Source organism: Rhododendron vialii, chromosome 3a (genome assembly GCF_030253575.1).
Source record: "Rhododendron vialii isolate Sample 1 chromosome 3a, ASM3025357v1".
Lineage (NCBI taxonomy): Eukaryota > Viridiplantae > Streptophyta > Magnoliopsida > Ericales > Ericaceae > Rhododendron > Rhododendron vialii.
The window spans coordinates 13981369-14006638 of NC_080559.1; the positions used below are offsets into that span (position 1 = coordinate 13981369).

Below are 25270 nucleotides of genomic sequence, written 5' to 3' on the forward strand. Positions count from 1 at the left end.
CTCTAGTTACAAGTTTTTTTTGGTCAAAAAGGGTGAAATGTTATTCACCTTTCACTAATAATTTTGACAAGTACATCCCATGATTCAAAGCACTGCCTAACAGCCAAACAGATGTTAGGCAATAATTTTGAAAGTGCTTAAATTGATACTGCTGAGTAAGAAATTTACCATTTTAACCTTCAAAAAAATTGTAGTAAGGTTGTTTTTCGAAAGTGCTTGAAGTACTTTTACTACGTTTTTCCCTTTTCCTCTTCTCTCCACTGTACCACACACACAGTGCCCCACCTCTCTGTTCTCTGTTACTTTTGGGTGCTGCTAAACACAACTGCGAATTTAATTACTACATGTAGTCAATTCATAATAGGAAATTTTTGAATTCCCCTTTATGCATTGGCTACATGTAGCAAATTCGCAGTTATATTTAGCCGGGCCCTTACTTTTTCAAAGGCTTCTCGTCTCTCTCACTGCTTATCTCTTTTTTTCAGAAAAGCTCATTAGCTTTCCAAGAGAAACTAATTAAGTTAGACACCCACACACATGTGCCAGATAAATGTAGAAACTTCCAAAAAAAATAACTACCCCATTGTAGGCACACGTTCCGAAAATCGATCGCGATAGAGCGGGTGCACCCCTTTTTAGAGCATGGCGAAATGCTCAATTCAGAGTCGTCACTTGAGTTTGAAGGTTCGCCACCCAAGAAACTGAACTTGAAACGCTTGGCACGTTATTTGATTTGAAAAAGGTTTGTAGACTTGTCCGTCGTCACATTGATATCTTAGGTTCGGGAACCAGGTTACGAGAGAAGAAAGGTTTAAGGCACCCCTCTCGCCCAATCCGGAGATCGGTTTCTACTCGGACATTTATAAAACATTTGCGATTCTATCTCATTAATGAATTTTTAACCAGTTAGAGTAGAAGAATAATTTAAAGGGATTAAAACTGTAACAAGAGTTACTTTGAAATCAGAGAGAGAGAGAGAGGGAGAGAGATATGTAACTGTAAGTGAGATCGAGGGCAGTAGCATGTTGGGTGGGGGTGTGAGCTAGTATATTATGGCATGGCATGGCAGGACCTGGAGACCCTGCCAAGCAGGAGTGCTTGGCAGGGTGCCGAGCACATCTTGGCCGTCCAAAAGTGTTTTGGACGGCTCAGATGTAAAGGTATCGAACGGATTAAAAAAAAAAAAAAAGGAAAAAGATATTTCAATTCGGGCCGTTGATTCCGAGATGAACGGCCGGATTGGCCGCTCGACAGGATCCCGGGTCCGGCATGGCATGGGCCCTTTTTTAGGACGTGAAGATTGGTTCCATGCGGGTGGTTGAGATTTTATGGAGATACGTAGTACTTAGTTAGAACCTACCTAGGGCAACTATCTCACTATATATAAATACACTCCAAATTAACCCCCTTGGTGGCAGCAGCAAGCAATATCTCATTGCTTAGACGTCGTACGTCGGCTCCCATGTGCACTCCCTAGCATGCAGCTCCCTAGACGCACAATCCTAGCTCCTCACACTATAAATAAATACACTCCAAACCCCCTTCCACAAAAATCCTCATATATTCTACTCGCTCCATCCATCCTCTTCCCTTAATTCTAGCTTGTTGGTCCTCCTATATATATAATTTCCACCACCTCCAATATTTCTAGCAGAGGTAAAACAGTTCCGGCTCTAGGTAGCTAGAGGCAGGCACTCCATCCATATATCCTCTTCAGAATCATATAAAAATCCTCATTCACCCCATCCAAGTTCAACATCCGATCCCGAGTCTCCCCGTAGAAATCGCTCTCGACCAGGCTCAACTACGCGGCATGCACACCGTGTCGACCGTGCCTCGGTCTGCAACCGCTGGGGCGAGCTCCTCTCCTCCTCAGCAGGGACTTCTACTACCAAAGAAATTCACCCAAAAAGCTGCTAGCTGTTGATTTTGGTCCAGTCTATCCCGGTGCTCGTCGCCGACGGGCATGACGCGAACAAGAACGCGTTGCTCACCGCTTGGAAGTACGACATTAGGGCCAATGAGTGGACTGAGTTACCTGGAATGACCGAGGAGCGCGACGAGTGCGTAGGCAGTGTGGTCGGCTCCGAGTTTTGGGTGGTGAGCGGGTACGCCACCCATACCCCAGGGCAGGTTTAAGAGGAGCGCCGAGTCGTTCGGACTCAGCACGAGAGAGTGGACGCTAGCTCAGGACCCGTGGGTGGTGACTCAGTCCCCGACGACGTGCGGCGGTGTGGGGAAATGGAGCATTTGTAAGTTGGGCCGAAATTGACACAATTGTCACTACAAGAAAAATTGCATTGGGTGACGAATGAAAATCGTCGCAAATTGTATGTTTTTCGTCACAAATAATATAGATGACGAAAAAAAATTTGTCAATTAAAGGTTGTCGAGGATTCCTACCTGGTGACGAAATCTATTTTTCGTCACCTATAGTGCCTTTTGGTGACGAAAAATTTCGTCACGAAAAAATAACTTGGTGACGAAATTTTCTTCATCACCTATTGTGCTTTTTTGATGACCAAAAATTTCGTCACAAATTATTCCCTTTGGCTCGTCAAAGGTGACCCATTGGTGATTTTTCGTCACGAAAGACATTCTTCTTATATGTGAAAAAAAATCTCACTTTCTTGCTCCTGCGGGGTTTCGAACCCGAGTCTCTTACGTTTTGCACGCATGCTTTAATCAACTACACCACACAAACTTTTCAGCATATGTTTGAAATATCTAATATATAACACATACATTGAACATTAAAATATATTTTGAACGCCATTTTGAACTATTAAACATTAAAATTAGCAATTTTAATAAACATGAAAGTCGTAGCTCTTTATGTTATTGTTCAAACCCAATTTAGATTATCTCAATCGGAGTTCTGAGCAAAGAGTTATGCCTGAAATATACTTGGTGACAAAGCGTAATTCATAAATTTCGTCACCAAAGGATGAAATTTTCGTCACTGAAAACGTAAAAAGAAGACGAAAATATTTTTCGTCACCAAATTGGTTCATTTGGCGACAAAATATTTTTTCTGTCACCGAATAGTTATCTTTGGTGACAAAAAATAATTTCGTCTCGTTTTTTACTCTTTTGGTGACGAAAATTTTATTTCGTCGCCAAATAGGAGCCTTTGGTGACAAAAATATCTTTTTCGTCACTAAATAGTTATAATTGGTGACAAAATAATTTCGTCAAGGAAGTTATCAAAACAGTGACGAATTTATTTTTTTGTCGCCAAATATACTCATTTAGCGACGAAATTAAATTTTGTCGCCACATTTTCGTCACTAAATATACTTTTTCTTGTAGTGTGTGCAGGCCGTGGGCGTCGTGGCATTTGGGGTCAATTTGGGTGGTTGGACGTTGGTAACCGGGCGGGAACACCAGGGTGGGCCTCACGGGTTTTCGCTCCACATGCCAAAACCCATAAGGCCCACTCTGGTGTTTCCGCCCAGTTACCAACGTCCAACCACCTAAATCGACCCCAAATGCCACGAGGCCCACGGCCTGCACAACCGGGTCAGCCCAACTTACAAACGCTCCATTCAACCCCCACCGCACATCGTCAAGGACTGAGTCACCACCCACGCGTCCTGGGCTAGCGTCCACTCTCCCGTGCCGAGTTCGAACGACTCGGTGCTCCTCTTAAACCTGCCCGAGGTCTGGGTGGCGTACTTGCTTACCACCCAAAACTCAGAGCCGACCACGTACACTGCCTACGCATTCGTCGCGCTCCTCGGTCATTCCAGGTAACTCGGTCCACTCATCGGCCCTAATGTCCAAGTGGTGCGCAACGCGTTCTTATTCGCATCATGCCCGCTGGCGACGAGCACCACGCCCTCCTGCTATGCTAGTATAGATAGATAGTTGCATTCGAGGATCGAGTATAGTTTTGTTATCATTGTATTCAGATGGACTCTGTAGATACCATATGGCTTTTGTTGAATAATAAATTTGCTCCTTGATAAAATAAAAAATAAAAAATCCCTAAACAAATAACTGAAGTATACGAAAAGAGAATAGAGGAGAAATATATAAAATTTCCAATTCGAAAGTTGCAAGACCAATACGACTGTTCGTTTAATTGTTTTTTAACGTAGGATTCTGAGGTTTGTTGCAAGTTTAGAATATTTTATTTCTATGAATAAACTTTGGTTTTGCTTCTTCTCTCGGGGATGCCCTTCAGCAGACTTGGATAACAGGTCGTGTCGGGACGTGTTCGTGTAGTATCAGTTGGGTTTGTGTCACAAATTATCCAACCCGAACCCAACCCATTTAAAATTCGTGTTTTTCTTGTCGTGTTATTTTCGTGTTTCGTGTCAGAAATGCTCAATCTTAACCCGTTAACTTCGTGTCCGATTCGTATCGTGTCTGTTGCCCAACTCTATACAGAATTACAGATATACCATATTTTATATATATATATATATATATATATATATATATATATATGTTCGTGTTAGTAGGTGACACAGATTAGTAACTGTGTTGGTCGTGTCAAATTTGTGTCTCGCGTGTTCAACCCGAACCTGACCCATTTAGAATTCGTGTTCTCGAGTCGTGTCGTTTTTGTGTTTCGTGTCAGAAATGTTCAATCCTAACCCGTTAACTTCGTGTCTGGTTCGTGTCGTGTTATCATATTTCGTGTCCGGTGCCCAGCTCCAGCTCCAGCTCTACCCTTCAGTCCTGTTTTGTGTTCATTGCCGTTTGCCTCTCTGTACAATTGTATCTTCTTCATACTTCAAAGTAACCAAAAGCAGTCCAACACTCTTAGGTGCTATCAACTCTTTTGGAGTTAGTCCATATAGCATACAAGTGGGTGGTGGGATTGTTCTTCCAAGATTAATCAAGATGAGTGAAAACTAGCTCAGACAATGAGTTACTAAAAAAACTTTTTTCCTAACATTTTGTTTGGAACATGTGGAAGGAAAAGGAAAAGAAGAGAAAATATTTAAAAAGGCAACTATAAAGAAAGTGGGTTTCTTTCCCTTGTTTGATTCTAAAGAAAGAAAATGAGGGGAAATAAAGGAGAAAAAGACTTTCTCTTGTTTGGTTCCAAAAGAAAAATGGATATCAGTTGAGAAAAAACAGTGTATTGCGTATTGCTTCATAGATTTTTCTCTCATGTACCTCACTTTCTCCAAAACTTCTAATGCTTCCGAGTGCTATGGGAGCACCATGCTTCCAATAAATATGGACCATTAGATTGAAAAGTAGGTAAATCATAATGCTTGGTTCAAAATCACCTACAAAAAGTAAAGTGAATTTGTTAAAAATGAGCTGGTTTTATGAATTTTTGACCAAAAAAATGTAATACTTCACAAAAACATGTTTTATAAAATAATTCACTAAGATAACACTTACTATTTTAAAAGGCTACACTTATTATAGAGTACAACAACGCTTACTGCAATCGGTTGCTCAGATAACAAGTTACCATCAATTAAAAAAAAATAACAAGTTATCCCTTACTAATCCCTTACTAATTTTAGACTTGTTTACAAACGAGTCAAGCAAAATAACAATAGAAGTTTCAACCAATGGTAGAAGGTAAAGAGGCTTCAAAATAAACGGTTGTGGTCAACTTTCTCTTCTTTTTAGTATTTTTTTTTTTATCCGCGTGGTCAACTTTCTCAATCTAATGGTTATGAGTAAATGGGAGTTTGATGCTAGGGAGCATCATTGCCGGAGTCGTGGATCTGGCAAAAATTATGTGTGAATTATTTTCTCTTTATTCAAATTTTTTTATTGTTTCGTTTCGACGAGAGGAATCGAAAAAGTAACAAACTTTTGATCGAAACTCATATTTTTTTTAAAAAGACAAAAATAAATCAAAAAGTTTAAATAAAGACAAAAAAAATAAGTCACATTTAACTTTTCAAGCCAAAACTACTCATACTCTGTTTGGAAAATGGGAAAAAGGAAAGGAAAATAATAATTTTTCTCTCTTAAATGTTTGATTCTGGGTTTGGGGAGAAAAGGAAAAAAATATAAAGGAATCCTTAGAGCATTTCCAATCCATCTCACTCTTTCTCCATTTTGGAGACTCAAAAAAATATATTCTATTCAAAAAGTAATTTTGGAGAATCAACAACTCCAACTCAATTCTCCAGTTTTCACCTCCAAAACTCCCCCCAATCTTCCTCCATTTATTTTTCGATATTTTTTTCCTCCTTTTATTAGATACATGTTTTTTATTCTCATTTTAACTCATTATTCAAACCAATATAATAATAGGATATTGTAAATGAGAAAAAATAATATTATAAGTTCAAATGTTTTGAATTTACGTTTGATGTTATTTCAAAATGCATTTACATATACTTAATATTAGACTAATTTTGAAGGTATTACTATTGTCTTTCCAATAATATCAATTTTTGTAGAAAAATGATGTGTAATGTAAAAGTTATATGTAATTGACGAAATTCTAGCAAAAAAGTAAATAGAATATTAGTGAATGAGAGAAATGAAGAAGGGTCTCCATTTGAGAGGTGATCCTCTAAATATGAAGAATGAGAATTGAGTCTAAAAAATGGAGACCCCAAACGGAGATAAGTTGGGAAGCGGGGGGCTGTTGTCCCGATTTCTGGGCCCAGTCCGGTCTCGCTCCGATAATCAGAATTGTTCATTTTGTAGAGCTCGTCGAGTAAAACAACTATGCAAAAAATCAGCTTAATTGGATATTATTAAGTGTCTGATCAGAGCCCATATAACTCTCGATCCATGGATTACAGTGGATTTGATCTAGTATTTCAGATCCATTCTTTTCAAGATAAAAAGATTCTGATTAAGCAGTTAATGATATCCAATTAAGCTGATTTTTTTGCATAATTGTTCTACTCGACGAGCTCTACAATGTGAACGATTCCGATTATCGAAACAAGATCAGAGTGGGCTCAGAAATCAGGTAGAGCAGCAAGCTGCTGTCCCCAAGGGACAACAGCCCCCCCACTTCCGATAAGTTGGAGGTCATGGATTCTCCAAAATGGAGTTTTGGCGCCCAAACGAAGATGGGTTGGAGATGCTCTTAAATGAGAAATCTAGAAAGGGAGAAAGTGTTTTTTTTGGTCCAAAATTTATAAAACCAACTCATTTTTAACAAATTCACTCTATTTTTTGTGGGTGATTTTGAACCAAGCATTGTGATTTACCTACTTTTTTAATTTAATGGTCCCTATTTATTGGGACCATGGTGCTTCCATACCACTCGGAAGCATTGTAAAAGTTTAACAAATCCCCTTATACTACAAGACTAATTAATGAGGCTTATAGTTAGCATATCTTTCCACGCTAAAAAATTACAACCCCAACTTTTTTGGTATACAAGTGAACCATTTTTCAACCCCTCAATTATATTGGCTGCATAATCGAAGAGTTGGAAAATGGTTCACGCGTTTACCAGGAAAGTTTCGATTGTCATTTTTCAACGTGGAAAACTATGCTGACTACAACCCTCATCAATTATTAGTCTTGTACTACTATTCAGGGATTCGCTAATTTTCTACTTAAGACACCCAAAACAACCTCCACCAGATGGGTACTTCCGGAATTTCGTAAAATTCGTGAACATCGGACGGACCAACACGACCCAACAATCTCGAATCTTCGGCTAGCATATGCCCTCCCTCAGCCTCACTCCCTATCCGTGAGCCCCACATACTCTCTCTAACATTTCGTCTCGCCAGTAACTATTCAGTGGTGTTGAAGCACTGTAATGTGTGCCGAAAAGCTATCTTGACCACACATTCTTATCGGTCCATAGTCCATAGTCGGATCCTGCAAGGCACTCTTTGCGGTGCACGCTGCAGAGCAAATCAAAATCGTCCATCTAAAAAATTAATGGTACAAATATATTTGTTAATTTTTAATAGTAATAATTAATTTTGACTGGTAAAAATTACTATTAACAAATATTTTTAAATCATTGAACTCCGAAATAGACGATCTAAATATGCCCTTCAGGATGCACTACAGGAAAGTGCACTGCATTATTTCCAATTCTTAGTCTGTACATCATATTTTATTTTTGAAATTAATCATTTGTCTCGATAAGAGAAATCTAAAAAGTACAAAAAAAATTATGACGAAAAACAAAAAAAAAATCACTAAAAACTAGTAAAAAAAATACAAAATAACTAGTCTTTTGTGTCTACAATGTCGTTTTATATGAATCTTTTTTTGAATTCGCTCCACATTTTCATATTTTCCCGATTCCTCTTGAATTTTTTGTGTCTACATTGTCGTTTTATATGAACCGTTTTTTGAATTCGCTCCACATGTTCATATTTTCCCGATTCGTCCCGAAATGAACAATTAATCTCAACATTTATGACGAAAAGCTAAACAAAAAATCACGAAAAGTAAGTTGTAGCAAAAAAAAAAGATATTGAGAACAATAAATATAATGTGAACTTATCCTCAATGATCTTGAGATACTGTCACGTGATGCCTTATCAAATTTTTTTTTTATCCGCCCTCAACAATTTTCTCAACCACACGTCTATACGTTAATGTTGGACCAACAAAAATGTGTGGAAAAAAAAATATTAGAGCAACATGTAGGGGTGTTCCAAAATCACAGAATAATTGTTCTCTCTCTCCAGAACTTAGCAAGCCACATTTCTGCTCTGTTGTAGAGAGATACACGCTGCATACTCTTCCGATGGGTGCGTAGGTTTAGCTACGCTTTCACCTCCGATCACGTTATCGATTCGCCCACCAAAAATATTCCGGTGATGCTCGGGGTCCTGTGCGCACGCCACAAGCCTTGGATCCTCGCCTCGTTGTCACTGGCCCACACCTCCTCGGCGGCGACGGCGGCTCACTGCAACCGGCTCTCTGTGACCACCCCGACGAGGCTAACCGGCTGGATCAACGGAGGTCTTCATCACCAGCAGCCCCGCCGCCACCACTCCACCGCCTGCCTCCTCGGCGGCGGCGGCGCCAAATCCAGTGGTGTCGGCGCGGCGTCGATATGGCACGCGATCCTGCCGTCCGGCGGCGGCGGGTGCAGGCGGCCGGCTTTCCACCACGTGCAGATGAAGGGGGAAGGGTCGTGGAACGTGGCGTGTGATGCGCGGCCGGCTCGGTGGCTCCACCGCCCTGACTCGGCGTGGCTCCTGTTCGGCGTCTGTGCCTGCCTCGCCGCGCCGTTGGTTTGCGGTGATGTCGTGAATTCCGAGCCAGTCACGGACGTGAAAGATAGCAATCTTTGTAAAACGGACGGAAACTTTGGCAATCACAGAGTCACAGGTTGTTTTCACCAACCGGAATCTAACATTTTTCCAATTGTGATGTATCTGGGTTTGTTTTTTTGTATATGGACTTGGTTAGTGGAAAGCATGATTAGGTTTTGTGTAACTTGTGTTGTGATTGTTTAGCAATTGAGATCTTTGTTAAGTGTTTGATAGATTATCATATAAGCTACATAGCAGTGTATGATTTGTGATTTTAAATTGTTTATTTATGTATAAAAGAATAAAAGTGTTGGGATGCAGATAACCCTCAGCAATAGTCCAGCACGGGGTGTGGGGACTGGGGGTGGAGCCCCCACGGCACAAAGTTGTATTGTAATTAGGGTTAAGAGAGTTTCAGAGAAAACAGAGAGGAGGCGAGAGAAAACGGTTGTCAAAGAGAAGACTTGTACTCCAAATTTCGATTATGGTGGACTAGTGTCGCTCAGTGTTTTTTATCGCATCGGGGTTTTCCATGTATAGCTGTGTCTTCTCTCTTTCTGTTCTTTACACATTGTTTCTGTTTGCTTTGCAATTTCTGTTGATTCTAGTTTCCAAGATCTGTAGGGGCGTTGTGAGTTGAATGTGTAGTTCGATTCCTAGAAAAAAAGAACATATATTCACCCTTAAGTGCATTCAGAGTTGTATACTCATTAGGATGTCATGTTAGATTGGATTCTGGAATTTGTGCATTTAGTATTGGAGTTTGAGGAATTGGACAATGGGTGTTGGTAATTTGGGGTACATTGATATAGATTGCCATATAGGTTGTGACCTGAAATGATAACTAGTAATTTCACTTTCAAATTCTACTATATGCTAATAGTTTTCAATCCGTCTTCAAAGTGGAGCTAGATTTTACGATCTCTTATCTACTACAGCGGTGACTGCCGATGGTCGATGCCTATTTAGAGCAATAGCTCATGTGGCTTGCTTGAGAAACAGAGAAGAAGCTCCTAATGAGGATCGACAGAAAGAACTCGCTGATGATCTAAGAGCTCAGGTCGGTTTTGACACTCTTTACTAACATAATTTCTCACTTGTTTAGTATTTTCTTTTGACCTATTATGGCTTTTAGGTTGTGGATGAGCTCTTAAGGAGGCGGAAAGAGATCGAATGGTGAGATATATGATATTTGTAGTGTACCGAGTATTATTGTGTATGGTTATTCTGGAATTGAAGTGTTTATTTGTTCTTTCCATGTGTTCTAGGTCCATTGAAGGAGATTTTGATGCATATGTGAAAAGAATAGAACAACCTTATGTATGGGGTGGAGAGCCTGAGTTGCTGATGGCTTCCCATGTTGTCAAGTGAGTTCCTATTGCTATTTTTCTCAAGCACTTTTGTATTCAGTTGAAATGATTTTCTTTGCAATAACAAGATCATATTGTCCGGAGTTCTTCCATTTTTGTATAGTGCCTTTGATACTATCATATCTGTTTAGTCATCAGTTTGGCATAATACAGAATGATTCGAGAAGTTGGTTAAAAGATGGATGAATCATTCTTTGAGGTCTTAAATAAGCCAATCAAGTTCAGCCTACGACTTCATTTCTGTATCCCTTCTTTGAGCAATTATCTTTTCTTTTCCTCTTTGCTCATGGGCATCCCTACCTTATGTTTTATTCCTGGAATCAAACACACTTTTGGACAAAGAAGATATAGAAGTATTAAACTATAATGGATAGCAAAGCACCAAAGCTTCTTTTGGGAAAGTACTGCAATCTATAAATAGGGAGATGAGATAATAACTAGCAAAGGGTATATCCATACCATAGTATTATTTTGGACTTGTGATTTCTCTGCTCTCGGAGCACTACACCGGAAAGAAACAAACAAAATGTGGATGGATACTTAAGTCTATTTGTTAGGGCATTTAAAAGGCACGGTGCCTGAGTCTAGTTATTGAAACACCACAATGACCACATTACTTATGGAATCTCGATATAGCTCGTCTTACCCAACAGAGAGGATGATTTCAAGTCATCTGATACATCATCTGCCCATATTATTTTCCTGCTATGAGCTTTTGAATTGCTGACATGTAAACAGAATCAGATGTTGTGCTGATACTCAAATGCTTATGAAATCGAAGTAGATCTGCAGAAGTGAGTGTCTTAAGACAAAAAGGCAGTTTTGCTTCAGCTGCTGAAGTGGATCTTGTGATGCCATCTGAGTTTTAGGCTGTAGGATTGGGTGCTACATATATTTCTCGTTTGCACTTTGTCTTGTACGTTATATATCCTACTTTTTAATCTGTTGTGGCCAACAGGACGCCGATTACCGTCTACATGATTGATAGAAGCTCAGGTGATTTGGTAAAGATAGCGCAGTATGGAGAAGAGTACCAGAAGGATAAAGAGAGCCCTATCACTATTCTGTTTCATGGGTATGGTCACTATGACATATTGGAGGCCATTTCCAATGAAAATTACCAGTGAGTATAGGCATAGGCTCAGTAATCAGGGTTTTTAGCAGTCAGATTCATAATCCTTTTTCAACATTGCAATCAATTTTGCCAAACTGGCGTAAATTTTGGCAATAGGTTTGTTCCATTCTTGTAGTGATGAAACACAATAACAAAGATAAGTTTATCTTGCGCGTGTCAGATTTTTGTAGGGATGAACACAATAAAGAAACGTTCCGATCAAAAGAACACAATAAAGAAACATAAGTTTGTTTGTGATAGTATTTTTATTGTGTTAACTTTTGCTTTTTTCGCGGAATAAACATATTCAGATCTGTAAGGCCAATGTGCATTGTTAAGGCACTCAATATTCGATAGCCGTATAGAGATGCAGGACTTGTTTGTTGGACCCGTTTCTGTTGCTTGCTTCTGCATCTTCTTCATTATTTGTTGTACCTAATGTCTATAGCCAACTCATCCCCCTCCCTCTCACATGGGTGGTCCTGTAGTGAGTGAGTGAGTGAGTGTGTGTGTGTGTGTGTGTGTGAGAGAGAGAGAGAGAGAGAGGATATGCACTGCGAATGCCACTTGTGGTTAAGATTTTTATTCTTTGTCCGAACTCAGGCTTATGTGATAGATTTAGCAATCTTCTTCCCTTTCGAGCAGAATTTCAATCTTAGCTAACTGGTGTTAGATTGCGGATTACGTTTGTTCTTCTTTTGGTGTCCTACTCTTCGTTCAAGCTTATGTATTACTCCGATTTTATTCTTCCAAGCACTGTAACTGGTCACCTTTATGCTCTTGGTAAATTGTTAAAGAGAATTGATAGGAGGAAAAGAAAACATAACTGAATCTTTTTTTTTCTCTCTTTATTTGTGGAAAGCATGGTTGCCCTTTAGGTGGTACTATAATATTCTTTGCTTGCCCTCCATTTTCTTCCACTTTTAAGCTGGTTCCCTGCCTATCTCCACTCCTACTATTTTGTTTTCTTTGGATAATCCAGCAATATAGATGCATATCTTGTTCCAGTGTTCACCAGTTTTACAACAAATAAAATTTGTTCTAGGGTATACTGAATAGTAAGGGTATATCTTCCTATCAAAAAAATAAGGAAGGGTATTTTAGTCTGATGTGCAGAAGAAGTTTACGAGTTAAGATTTCTTTTGTTGGATATTAAGTAGTACTGCAATAATCTTTAACCATTTTAATTGATTGCTGATTTTGAATAATTATTCAATGATTTTAGCTGGGCATGTAATAGCAGTATTCTCATACCCAACACAATCTTCATGCTGTTGTCTTCATTAAAGCTATCCATTTGAGCAACAGCAGTGAGCTGAGCACTTAAATGCTATTCCGCTCATGTGCTTGGGTATGCATCAAAGAAAAAATATATGTAAAAAAAATAAAGCTATCTATTTCATTTTAGCAGCTCAATCTTCATTACGAATTTGGATATATATTATCCAAGTGATCGAGTATGGCTGAAACAGAAACGAATAAGTGATTCGGTAGTATTCGTTTGCCAATTTAGTTTTGTTTTAGTTTTGTTTTTCAATTATTACCCTACTTTTTTCTCCAATCATTATCCTATTTTTTCAATTATTACTTTTTCATCTCTCTCCAATCATTACCTACTCTCTAATCATTACTCTATTTCTCTCTCTACCCACTACCAAAACTAAATTGTCAATCAAACAAAGCCGACTGATGAATTGAAATATTGACGATGGGACAATGCACAAAATATAATACTCCCTGTGTCATAAAATAATTGGCCATGTTTCACTATTTTGACTTCTCGAAAAATTATTTTATATTTTGTAATTTACCATACTTTTTATATTTTTAAAATCTTTATGTAGTAAAATTAAGCTAAATCTCTATCAAATACAATATTTATATTGCATATAAAAAAATGGATATAAGAGGTCCAAAAATAGTGAAATATGGACAATTATTTTGAGAGAAAGGGAGAAACCTTTTTTTTTTTTTTTTTGCTAAAACAACATATGATATTATAGATTCAATAAACAGTACATCAAGAGGAAACTCCGCTCCTGAACAAGGATCAAGAAATCAAACAGGAGGGGACTCGGTCCAAATACTACACCCAACTCCAACTAAATTCATCATTCCAAACAATCAGAACATTGCAGAAAATAACCAAATACATCCACACATGGGTGATAGAAGCCCCACAAACGAGGAGAAATCCCACTCATGGGACACCAAAGAAGATAACAAAAAAGAGAAAAACCGGTAATGGAATCGAACGGAGTTCGCCATACCGGAGCATACTTCATCCACCAACCTAGATCTCCCTCGCCGAATGGGAGTAAAACTTTAAGCGGTGAAAATGTGACATCAAGACTGAGGAGTAGATAAAGAGCCAAGCACTTCATAAGATTTAAAAATCATTCAAGAAAGAAACTAATAAGTATAAAAGTATATAAAGTTTGGAGTTGAAATTTTCGATAAATAAGTTTCAATCAGCTATATATAAATAAATATAAATAGAAGAAGAGAAGAAGAAGAAGCGATTGGTATAATACTATAAATTTCTTACCAGTTGAACAAGAAGCTGGTTTGCCCGAGAGGTTAAGGGGGAAGACTTAAGATCTTCTGCACATAAGTGCGCATGGGTTCGAACCCCATAGCCAGCAGCAGTACAGCTAGTTTTCAAAAACACACACACAAACTATTTCAATGGGAACTTCTTATTTTTGGAAACTTATTAATCCATTATTTAATTACTACTACTTTCAAATAGTTGCAAATTAACGTCTAACATGCAAGAATCTTTATTGAGCTACGAAATCCGTAAAGGGTACTGAACATCCAAAATTAAAACAAGCCACAAAAATTTGTAAAGATGATATTTGCTGACTACTTTTTCGGGAAAGAAAATAACCATAGGACACCATAATTTGCCACCTTTTTATTCCTCACAAAAATCCAAAGAACTGCAATTTACAAACAATAAATTACTCCTATGTTACACAAGGGGAATAACCCATTTTTGCATTTCCCCTCTCCTATTTCTTTCTTTCTTCTCCTCTTAACAAACAAAATATGTAGCATCTTTTCTATCAATGGTTTCTATTTTCCATTGAGGAGCTGCTTTTCTTTTCTTTTTTTGTCGGCTTCCATTGAGGAGGCTGCTGAGTCTTGGTTTTCTCCAACCTAGCGAAAAAGAATCACCCGATTTCTTGCAACACGAAAGAGTGAGAGCTAACTATTTAAGACTTTGGACAATCAGAACACATACTTCGGAAAATGGTTCACACTTGTTTGTTGTCATGGTCCTGTTTTAATTTAAGGGCTGTTTGGGATGAACGTTCCAATATAACCGAATCCTGCGATGAAGAAAGCCATGGATTGGAGGAAGAGGTAAAGGAAGTAGTGGTTCTTCCCAAGGGCAATATCGTAGCATCCACATACGAACAGATAGATCCCAACAATTAGCTCTAGAAGATGGAGTCTGCTCAATTTCAACCAATAAAACCAATGTCACATTTTGTAGGATTAATTTTGGGAGGAGAAATTTTGTCGAACCATATGTTTTGTTCGCAACTAGACAAAATAGTATAGAGCAATGCTAGAAACACAACTTTAAAACATGACTGTATTCATAGCCGTTCGATGCACGTGGGCGACACACATAAATCGGACGACTCCGAACATAGTGGTCTGAAAGTTTTGTTCCTAGACTTTTTGAATGGTATTTCCGTTTTGGACAGAAATACATTAAATATATCTTCCAATTCTACTATCTGAAACCACAAAGAGAGAAGATCATTTAGGCCCTGCTTTCTTGTACTAATTTCTAGCATCATTTTTCACAGAAAACTTTTCAGTGAATAAAGTTAACAACGAAAACGTTTTCGCATCTTGACTCTTTTTTTTTCATAGCAGAAATGGTTTCGACAAAATATGGATGCCATTTTGAATTTTAAATTTCTTCCTAGAAAATTAGTTCTTTATCCAAGATTCATTATAAATTGAGTTTCAATGACCGTAAAACAATCATGTTTTTCGAGCTTTTCCAAAAGGAAAATAAATTTTGGAAACCGCTTGCTTTCCCCATATGGCCCATTAACTTTTCTTTTTCCTTCACAAATCTCTTCACAAGTTCAAAAATCCAAACACTCCCTGAGAATTAGCAAATTGCAAGATTAAATGGAAACATACCTTTCTCCGATTCTGATTCGAGGTTTTTTGAATCCCTTGGAAGCCATTCGCATTTTGAAAGCATCCCCCAATTTTTCAGTGACGATCCATTCGTTAACTCTGGAGGCCTCAAGCAGGCCTATGAACGTCGCCTTAGTCCGATGCAAGGACATGACATTTTCAAAAAGTACCCAAAAAACCAATAAGTGCAGTGACCTACAAAAATCAGACGGACAAATTCATCAAAAAGATGTTCGAAAACAAGGAAAAGCAATTCTCATAGGGTCCTCCAGGAATTCCTTCCATAGAATTTTTATAGATTCCGTCATTTCACTAATTTGTACTACATAACGAGCTAATGAATCCTCTTTCTTTTTGCCATTTGACTTCCCAGTCAAATGTGTCTAACACTCGCAATGATCAACTTTACGAAGATCTCATTGAATTCTGGAAGCTCGTAGTATTGGCCCTGATAAACCCCAATTTATTGCTTCCTCTCCGAATCGTTCTTATTTTGCAGGGTATTGTTACGTCCATTTTCAGAAAACACGAAAAACTTGTCTGGCAAACAGTTTTCCTTCCGAAAAACATTTTTGAAAACAGCCTGCTTTTCTACTAAGGTCAAAAGGATGCTTTGTATTGGAGAAAGCTGTTAGAATGTTATATTTCAAACTCGAAAACAGCAGGCAAACAATGACTTCTTTCTAGTATTCATTGTTCTGCTTATGAAAGCACGGAAAACATAAACATAAAATGCAGAACAAGCAAAAAAAAACCAATGCCAGACACCGGAAACCAAGCCTACGAAAACTTGTTAGGAAGTAATAGAGCAGACCTTGGGGTTCCGACAGCGTTGAGAATAGTTATGACAGAAGGAATGTAAACAGCTCCCCATTTAGGAACTTGAACTTCAGGAACCAAAACGGTTGCGGGCATAACAACACAGTAGAAGATGAATGTGACAAGATGGGCAACAATCTTCCTAACAAAGAAAAAACTGTAGATCACATAAAGCTTCTTCCACAGAGTGACTTTCTGCAATGGAACAATGGATATAAACGAAATGATCAGAAAAACGCGTACTCTTTTGCGTTGCTTCAATACAACTGGGGTGATGAGGATTCATAGTTAGGGACATTCAATGATAGGGCCGAATTTGAAATCTGATTTCTTTTAGCCACCTCACATGGTAGCGAACTTCACCCTCCGTGTGATTGGTTATGGATTCCGTTTAAAGCAGTAGACCGTACTTTTTTAACCAAAATCACATGGAGGGCACTGTCAGGCGAAGAACAAATTGTTCAGCTTGTGAAGCCTGATTCATTTGGGTTGCGCTTCGATGATGGTTCGGGAAAGCACGTAAAAATCTTTATGTCTCGCGTTCTTGTTATCTATTCTGCATCACGTTGTGTGTTTATTCGTTTGACCAATTTTTCAAAACAAATTTCTATTCTCATATTGGGCTCCAATATTTAGATGGGAATGGAACAGGGAAAGATAATGAGTGACTGACGGATCAAGCTCCCATCTAGTTTTCCTTGTGTCCAGTCCGGTCCAGTTTGGGCCATTGTGGGCCCCTACTTGGTCCACAACAATGATCGGATTGGTGCAAGGAAACAAAAGAAAGGAAGCATACCTTGTTTCGTAAAATTTCCATTGCCATTTTCCTGAAGAGATTGGCAGGGCCACAGGACCACCTGTGCTGCTGATAACGGTAGGCTTTGAAAGTACTTGGCAGTTCATTCTTCACCTGAATTCAAGGAGAATAGCCAAAGCTAAAAATTTACTACTCCAACATTTCTCTATCGAACAAGTATCATTACTCATAAGCCGAGATCGAGTACCCTGGGATTTTTATACTAACAAGTTTATTGAGTTGAATTAGAGCAGAACTCGGAAATTTTAACGAGCTTCAAATTATGTTCGAACCTAGTAGGGTTAAAACTTTTCTTGTTTACGTAGTTGAGCTCGAGTAGGATTGGTTTGTTTTGCAACACTACTCGTACAATGTACGGAAACAAACTCATATTAGCAAAGAACTATCAGTAATACCTTGAGCTCACCAACATAAACAAATTTCCAGCCCTTAAGACTAGCTCTTACAGCCAGATCCATGTCCTCCACCGTTGTACGGGACTTCCATCCTCCTGCCTCAGTGAGTGCAGAAATCCTCCATACACCAGCAGTCCCTTCATAAAATTTTCCAAATTATTGCCTTAAACGTCAAAATTCCAGGGTGGAAATGAATGAAAGAAAGAAACTTGAGAGATCAAATCGAATAGGTTTCCATACCATTAAAGCCGAAGAAGGCGTAAGTAGCTGAACCAACTTCCTGCTCAACTGTGAAGTGGTAATCCAATGACATCTCCTGCATTCTTGTCATCAAACACTCATCTGCATTCACTGCAATAGCACCAACGCAACAACCATTGATTCACCCAACACAACTTCGGCAGCTAAAAATGTATTCACAAAGTTAATTGTATAGATAATGTGTGTGTAAATTAATCATTGGTTACAAAATGTTTCCTTTGAATTTGCCATCAACGACGCTCCAACCTCGGATTGTTAGCGAGGAACATGCCCACAAATATGTCCAAATATGTGGAATACTAACATGTCTATTCAACGTCAACTATGCAAACGAAGTAACCATGTCTACAAATTAGTCCAATCCCAGAAAAAAGTCCGAAGTATTTCCGTGTTCATAAAATTTAGTCACTGGCTAATCAAGCAAATAAGCCAATAACAGGAACTACGAACTATGGAGGATTAAGCAGACACAGTTCCAAGAAACAGATTGAAATTCCAAGTTATAAACATTTGCAGCATTACTTTTCAATTATACAGCCCACTGTTTTTCATTGTGTTTTACGTTCTTGAAACAAGCACCTCGACTTATTTGGTTAATTATCTCCTCCAAAACGAGTATGTAAGTCTGGGCGGCCTCTCCGCTCATTGCTAATCGGCTTTGAGTTGGATTGTTTAACAACACGAGTAAAACTATAGGAGCATGTGATGTGACACGACACTTGTTCAAACTAGATTAATTGGTTTTCTAAAAAAATGTTAGAGAAATATAAAAAAATAAAAAATAAAAAATAGAGTGGTTACCAAATTTCCAGCGGGCTTGGACAAGGGCAAGTTCAGGGTTGTGGACAAGATAAGGAATGGTTCGCCACAAGAAATCAGCTTCGGGTTGGAAATCAGCATCAAATATTACCACGTAGTCACAATACTTGGCATAGCTCTGTTTCATTCCATCTTGGAGGGCCCCTGCTTTGTACCCATTCCTGTTGTCTCTTATCTCATACTTAATGTTTATTCCTTTGTTTGCCCACCTCCTGCACTCCACCCCCACCAACTCCTGCATGTATATGAGGGTTTTAAATCGCGGTATTGAAATAGGTGATACGGCTATATATTGGCCGATATTGGACCGTATACACACTAATTAACAGTATCGGAGGTCCGAAATCCCTTAATGGAACAACCAATACGACCCTGTTGTAGATACATTAATACAATTTATAATTAAAGAAAAGCCCACATCAGAAACCAAACAATCATGTTTGTGGTTTGGTACCTTATGCATATTGTTTATGGGTTAATTTAATCACGATAGGTTTATTTCGATGACTGCAAGTTAGCGCGCACTTTCAAATATAGTAAAGAAAGTTTAAGAGAAATAGTTCTAATTTCCTAGCCGCCTTTTGGGTCCCTTCACAGCCTCTATTTTATGAAATTCGAACCGTCTATTTTGTGAACTGACCGTGACAGATTATCACGGCCCATGAAATCAATCACGTTTGCCTTGGAAAAAATGGACGGTCTATTGATAACACATACTTGCTATCTATTTATCCAAGACCAATGTGATGATTTTGTTTTTAAAAAATTCTACCGCCAAGAGTTCCTACAAAATAAACGATTCTTATCACAAAGTAGGTCGAGCACGGGGTCAGCCCGCGAACTCCAACACTACCCTTCATTCCATTGAGTGGACTCTCATGATACCCAGAAGGTAAATCAAAGAAACATGTTAAGTTGAACTCTCATTACTGGTAGGTATACTTGGATTCACTGAAAATAGAATTTTTGGAATTTCTTTGCCGTATGGTCCGCGTAATCGTAGCCGTTCAAAAAATTTCTTTATGATCTAAAAATCTATTTGTAAAAAAACTTTAACCGAGACTCCTATTTATTGAAGTCTCTAATAATTATCGACCATTGATTATTGAAATAGACGATCGAGGGGATTCCCGCAGTCCACAGGAATACCTATTAATCTTTTTGAAGACAGGGGTTAGAGACAGAACCTTGCAGGTAGGGTCTGTTGAATCGTCAAGAACTTGAATTACGATTCGATCTGACGGCCACGAAAGGCCACATGCTGCTCCTATTGATAGCTGATAAACCTGTTTACAGAGAGAGAGAGAGAGAGAGAGAGAGAGAGAGTTACTACCTCATACAAGAACTCAGTAGTTTGAAAAAAATTCTTTACATTCCCCAAAAATCGACGAAAAAAAATAATGGAAGTGAGTCCAACGGGCCCAGCCAATAAAGTGAGCATCAAAACGATACCTTTTTTTTTTTTTTTTTATTTGGTTAATTAAAGATCTGGCCAATGAACTGAGGGCTTAAATGAATTTGATTATTCTTTATTTTTGAAGTTGTTCTTGGTCCGTATCAATTTTTTTAGTTAATCTTTGTCTTGATAAAAGAAATATAAAAAATACAATTACGACTGAAACCTAATAAAAATTCACCGGTCGAAAGAATGATCAATTTCAAATGTTTTGATAAAAAACATCACTCAACTTCAATAATGACTAATGGGTTTAAAAATACTTCATCCGCAATTTAATTGTCCATTTTGGAAATTCATACCACTTTTCAATTGATTATATATCTTAATTTATAATGTTTTATGTGATTTTGAAAATATTGTACTATAAAATTAATCAAGATCTATCAAACAAGATCCATATTGAATATAAAATTTATTACCGAGTTAAAAAATATAATTAGTTTTTTATCCGGTTAGAATAGAATGAAAGACTATTAAATTGGAACGGAAAAGAGTAATTAATTCAATCCAAATCATCTTTTAAGCCGCCTATGACGGGGCCGGATCCAGTCCATTTGCTCCGGACCAGTTCGGTCTATTTGGTGCATCCAAGCCATTCAAAAATATTTTGGACGGCTCAGATTTAAAGATGTGTTTTTTAAAAAAAAAATCAAAAATACTTTCTTTAAATTTGAGTCGTCCAAAACACTTTTGGACGGCTCGGATGCACCTAAATAGACCGAACTAGTCTGGAGCAAATGGACTGAATCCGAACCCGCCTATGACGTAGGATCGACTCTAAATTGATTGAAGTCTATGTAGCTCTTTAGAGGTCAAGGTTGATTGACACAACCTTCATTTTACGAGAAATTTTTCAGTGCTGAGTGGGCACGGGCCACGTGGTGCCGTGCACCATCTCGGCCGTCCAATGAAGTTTTGAACGGCCCAGATTTGTTCGGCTATTTTAAAGTGTGAAATGACTAAAATACCCCTCGACAGCCGAACAGATCTAGGCCGTCCAAAATTTTATTGGACGGCCGAGATGAGGCACGGGCACCACATGGCCCGTGCCCACCCGGCACTGAAAAATTTCTCTCATTTTACACCCCTTCCGATAGAGACATTATAAGTGCCCTACCGACACGTGGTACAGAAGACTCAAGCGAAGACTTCACACTTTTTTCGAAAAAAATTGACATTTTCCCATCGATGGCCCTCTATTCTTGCAAATTGTTGGCTGTTTCTTACATTTTGGTGTGTCCTAAATTGTGATTATTATTATAAAAAAAACAAGCATGAAGTTTTTTGGTTTCTAAAATTATTCATTAATGGAGAATATGGAAAATAAATGTCCTTCGTTGAAATTTAAATGCAATAATTATTTATTTACTACATGTCATCTTGAAAGGAAAATGCTGTAAACCCAAAAAAGACTCGGAGGATCATTAATTTAATTGTTTTAAATGCCTTTTTTTTTTTTTTTATAAGTCAAACATAAATGCCTATTGTTTAAATGCCTTTAAACAAATAATCCATCAAGATGTCGTTTATTTAGAAGAACGCGTCATTAGGGAAGATTTTCTATGTAGAACAAATCATTATAAGTAGTACACTATCGTTTTGGATTCTCTCTAGTAATTAAAGTGTTCCAAATGGTCTAACAATGCGCTCATGATGCAGGAGACTCATACCAGTAAGAGATAGCTCCTGCGGAATGCGTAATTATTCAATAGTTTGGGAGTACCTGCCACGTGGTACTCCAGATCACTTTACAACAACACGTTTATATGGAATTTGTACACTTAGTAGTAAAACTCACAAGAATGTGTGATTGTAAAGTGGTCTGGAGTACCACGTGAGGGTGTTCTTGGACTATTGTATAATTTCACTTGCGGAACCCACATTTGTAAGGTAGTTCCGGATTGTAAACATCATATTGTACCGGTCATGTTTCGTTTAGCTAGTTTTGTAAAATTGGTACCTCATTCCTCTAGTTTTATCCCGGCTCGTGAAATACCGGTCAGTATCGGTCATATCATAAAATACCAATGGGTATGTACCGGCCGATACCAGATGGTATTGGTCATACTATATATTTTTATTTTTTTCTATTTTTAGAAGATAATTCTATAACTACGTAATTCTTTTGTACTTGAGAAATTATAATTTCATTTATATCATAATATATCATTTTCGTAATCACTAATATTCCCTATGTTCCAAATTGCTTGACCTTTCAGGTAATCATGCATTCTACACATAAAAAATAATATACTTATGAGAATTTTTTTTCATAAAAAGTCTTAAACCAAAATAGTTAAGCATTATTTTTTTCATAAAAAATGCATGGTTACCCAAAATAGTCAAACAATTTGAGATGGAGAGAGTATTATTATGTTAATAATATGTATTTTCATGTTGGTCTAATGTTTTGAGTTTTTTAAGCATAGAAATAAGTAAATATATTAATACATGTTGTACCAATAAAAAAAAGAGAAAATCTTTTTTACTGCTGTTCTGTAAAGAAGAAGTTACGGAGTTCAATCACAATCGTCCAAAGCGTTTTTAGACTATACGGATTGAAAATCAATTATGGCAGATAATAATTGATTGTGATTAACTTTTCCCGAAAAAATTTTATTAAAATCTGGAACGTCCAAAACCGAAATGAACACGCGAGATTGAACAGCTCCGTGAAAGAGACACTCTCTAAAAAAACAGTACCATTACTGGTATGGTATTCAGACCGAATTTAGTTCCAGCAACTGTACGGGATAATTGGTAGGTAGAAAAAAACAAAATGGGGTGAGAAGAAAAACCTCTTTCTCATTGAACATGGGGATTTGAACAAGAACCATGGGGTAGGCTCCATTCCCAAGCTCCAAATCTTCCTTCATGGGCTCCCACTTGTACTTCTTCACTCCCTTTCTCTTCAGCAACTTTATCCCGACTATAACAATCCCCATATAAACTCTCTCCAGAAACAGCATTACAGACATTGCCAAACACACCACCACCATCAACCTTAGCACCGGCACTATCAGCGGCGCCTTCCCCTGCTCCCACGCCATTCCATTTTCCGACCCCGAGGATAGCCTATCCATGGTTAATTAGGATTTTGTTTATCCTTGGGCTTCGAAAGAGAATATTACAGCAAGTAGTACTAGTGGCAGTAGTACTACTGAGATTGTGTGTAATTTGGAGTGCTATATGATAAAGGTCTGTTTGGAAAAGAGCACGAATTGTGAGTGTGGATCATGTGTGATCGATGCTTTTGGGATTGCTTTTGATTTGGATAGCTCTGATTTTTGGTTCTGAAAATTACGCCTATGATGGACTGTCAGTCACTTGATCAGAGCGCTCTCTCTCTCTCTCAGACAAATAATCTTGGTTTAGTTGGGATTGTGGGGCTTATATTGCCACCTTCTCTCTCTTCTCTTCACTAATGTACTAAAACAGCTTGCTTGGGAGAAATTTTTGAGTGCTGGATGGGTATCACGTGGTCGTGCTCACGTAGTATCTGAGCAGTGCATTCGAATCATCCAAAAATATGTTGGACGGCCTAAATTGAAATTCTCTCTCCTCTCTCACCCCACCGCACTCTTTTCTCTTTCTCTCTCCAAAATCGAAATGGACGGCCCGGATGCGCTGCCTCCTCGGCACCCAAAAATCCCTCTTTGCTTGGATTTGTATGGTATTTATATTTATACATAGGAAAAGTGGAGAAGGAGTACTATGTATTATTCACCAATAATTTTCACACTCCAAAAATACTATAGATAAGAGATAGAAAAAAGGAGTGTATGCTATGTACTTCTTGTGATCACTCGGGACAGGGGTCGGGAATTCTTTTTTAGCCCCATTAAAATGACCTCATTATATTATATATTTTTGTGATTTAACTCAATAATAAATAGTACTATTAACAAAATATTTTACAAATTTTAGTTCCACCCGCTACTTGAATTCCTAATACTTGCATACTAACTTAGAATATTTGGACATAAGCTCATAATAAAATACTGGTATACAAATTAGTCATATAAATATTGGAACTAGTTTTGTTAACTCTTATGGAGAACAATTTAGTCACACTCACCAAACATGCCCACATTTGGTGAGGTATATCGTGGGTCTTGTTTTGATAGTCGAAATCGTTGATTTTGTAATAATCATTCCGCTAATCAGAAGACCTTGTAAAAAAAAATGTGCCCTTTGTCGAGTTTCTAATAAAATTTTGTTGCCTATCAAAAAAAATAAAATTGAAGACCTCGTAAAATTCAGCTCAATTGAATATTAGTAAGTAGTTGATTTATAAACTCCAATTATGCTCTATTTAGTTCTAGACCCAATATTTGGACGAGTCATTCAATCTCCAATTAGGTAGCATTTTCGTGATATCTCTTAACAGATCATTTTTTTGAATCTGATCGATTCTGATCCTTTAAGCGGAAAACCTATAATATATCTCACTAAATATGGATTAAGGTTACCCTCATAAAGTTGAGGGTGAACGAAATCACACTCTATGGGTACTATTCTATGTGTAACCTAGCTTCATTTTTAATTAGCTCAAATTTTGATGAGGTAAATTAACTTGAACCCAGAGCTAGAAAAGTTGCGAAACTGAAAGAAAAGAGGTTGGCCTGATATTTATTTTTTTTTGCTCTGGAGTAATCTTATATATTGAGCACATTTATGCATCATATTATGAATACAATCGCTCTCACGTGCCATCGACATAATAATATTTTGGACGGACTCGTTTACATATGATGTGATATCTAACCGTGATACTCAAATTGTGGTCACTATTTTTTTAAGTAGAATCTTGCAAATTTCGATTATGGAGTGACACTGACACAACTCTTTTAACCATGAG

The 25270-nt window shown here is 37.9% G+C and overlaps 2 protein-coding genes and 1 non-coding gene across 3 annotated transcripts; 2 read left to right on the forward strand and 1 right to left on the reverse strand.

The window, feature by feature from the left end:
* Window positions 1-8594: 8594 nt before the first annotated feature.
* LOC131319372 (OVARIAN TUMOR DOMAIN-containing deubiquitinating enzyme 4-like) lies at window positions 8595-12054 on the forward strand. Its single transcript, XM_058349598.1, has 5 exons — window positions 8595-9258; window positions 10121-10242; window positions 10318-10358; window positions 10451-10549; window positions 11511-12054. Exons 1-5 carry the CDS (start codon window positions 8742-8744, stop codon window positions 11677-11679), a joined length of 948 nt encoding a protein of 315 aa, XP_058205581.1. The 5' UTR covers window positions 8595-8741; the 3' UTR covers window positions 11680-12054.
* Window positions 12055-14228: 2174 nt separating this feature from the next.
* TRNAL-UAA (transfer RNA leucine (anticodon UAA)) lies at window positions 14229-14311 on the forward strand. Its single transcript has one exon. It is a non-coding gene; the product is annotated as a tRNA-Leu (tRNA).
* Window positions 14312-14563: 252 nt separating this feature from the next.
* On the reverse strand, window positions 14564-23803 carry LOC131319533 (glucomannan 4-beta-mannosyltransferase 9-like). The gene is made up of 9 exons (XM_058349820.1): window positions 23208-23803; window positions 20138-20236; window positions 18933-19185; window positions 18111-18221; window positions 17871-18007; window positions 17455-17568; window positions 16654-16853; window positions 15840-16034; window positions 14564-15129 (listed from the first exon to the last, which is right to left on the reverse strand). The coding sequence occupies exons 1-9, from the start codon at window positions 23490-23492 to the stop codon at window positions 14964-14966; spliced, it is 1560 nt and encodes a 519-aa protein (XP_058205803.1). The 5' UTR covers window positions 23493-23803; the 3' UTR covers window positions 14564-14963.
* Between the last annotated feature and the right edge of the window lie 1467 nt (window positions 23804-25270).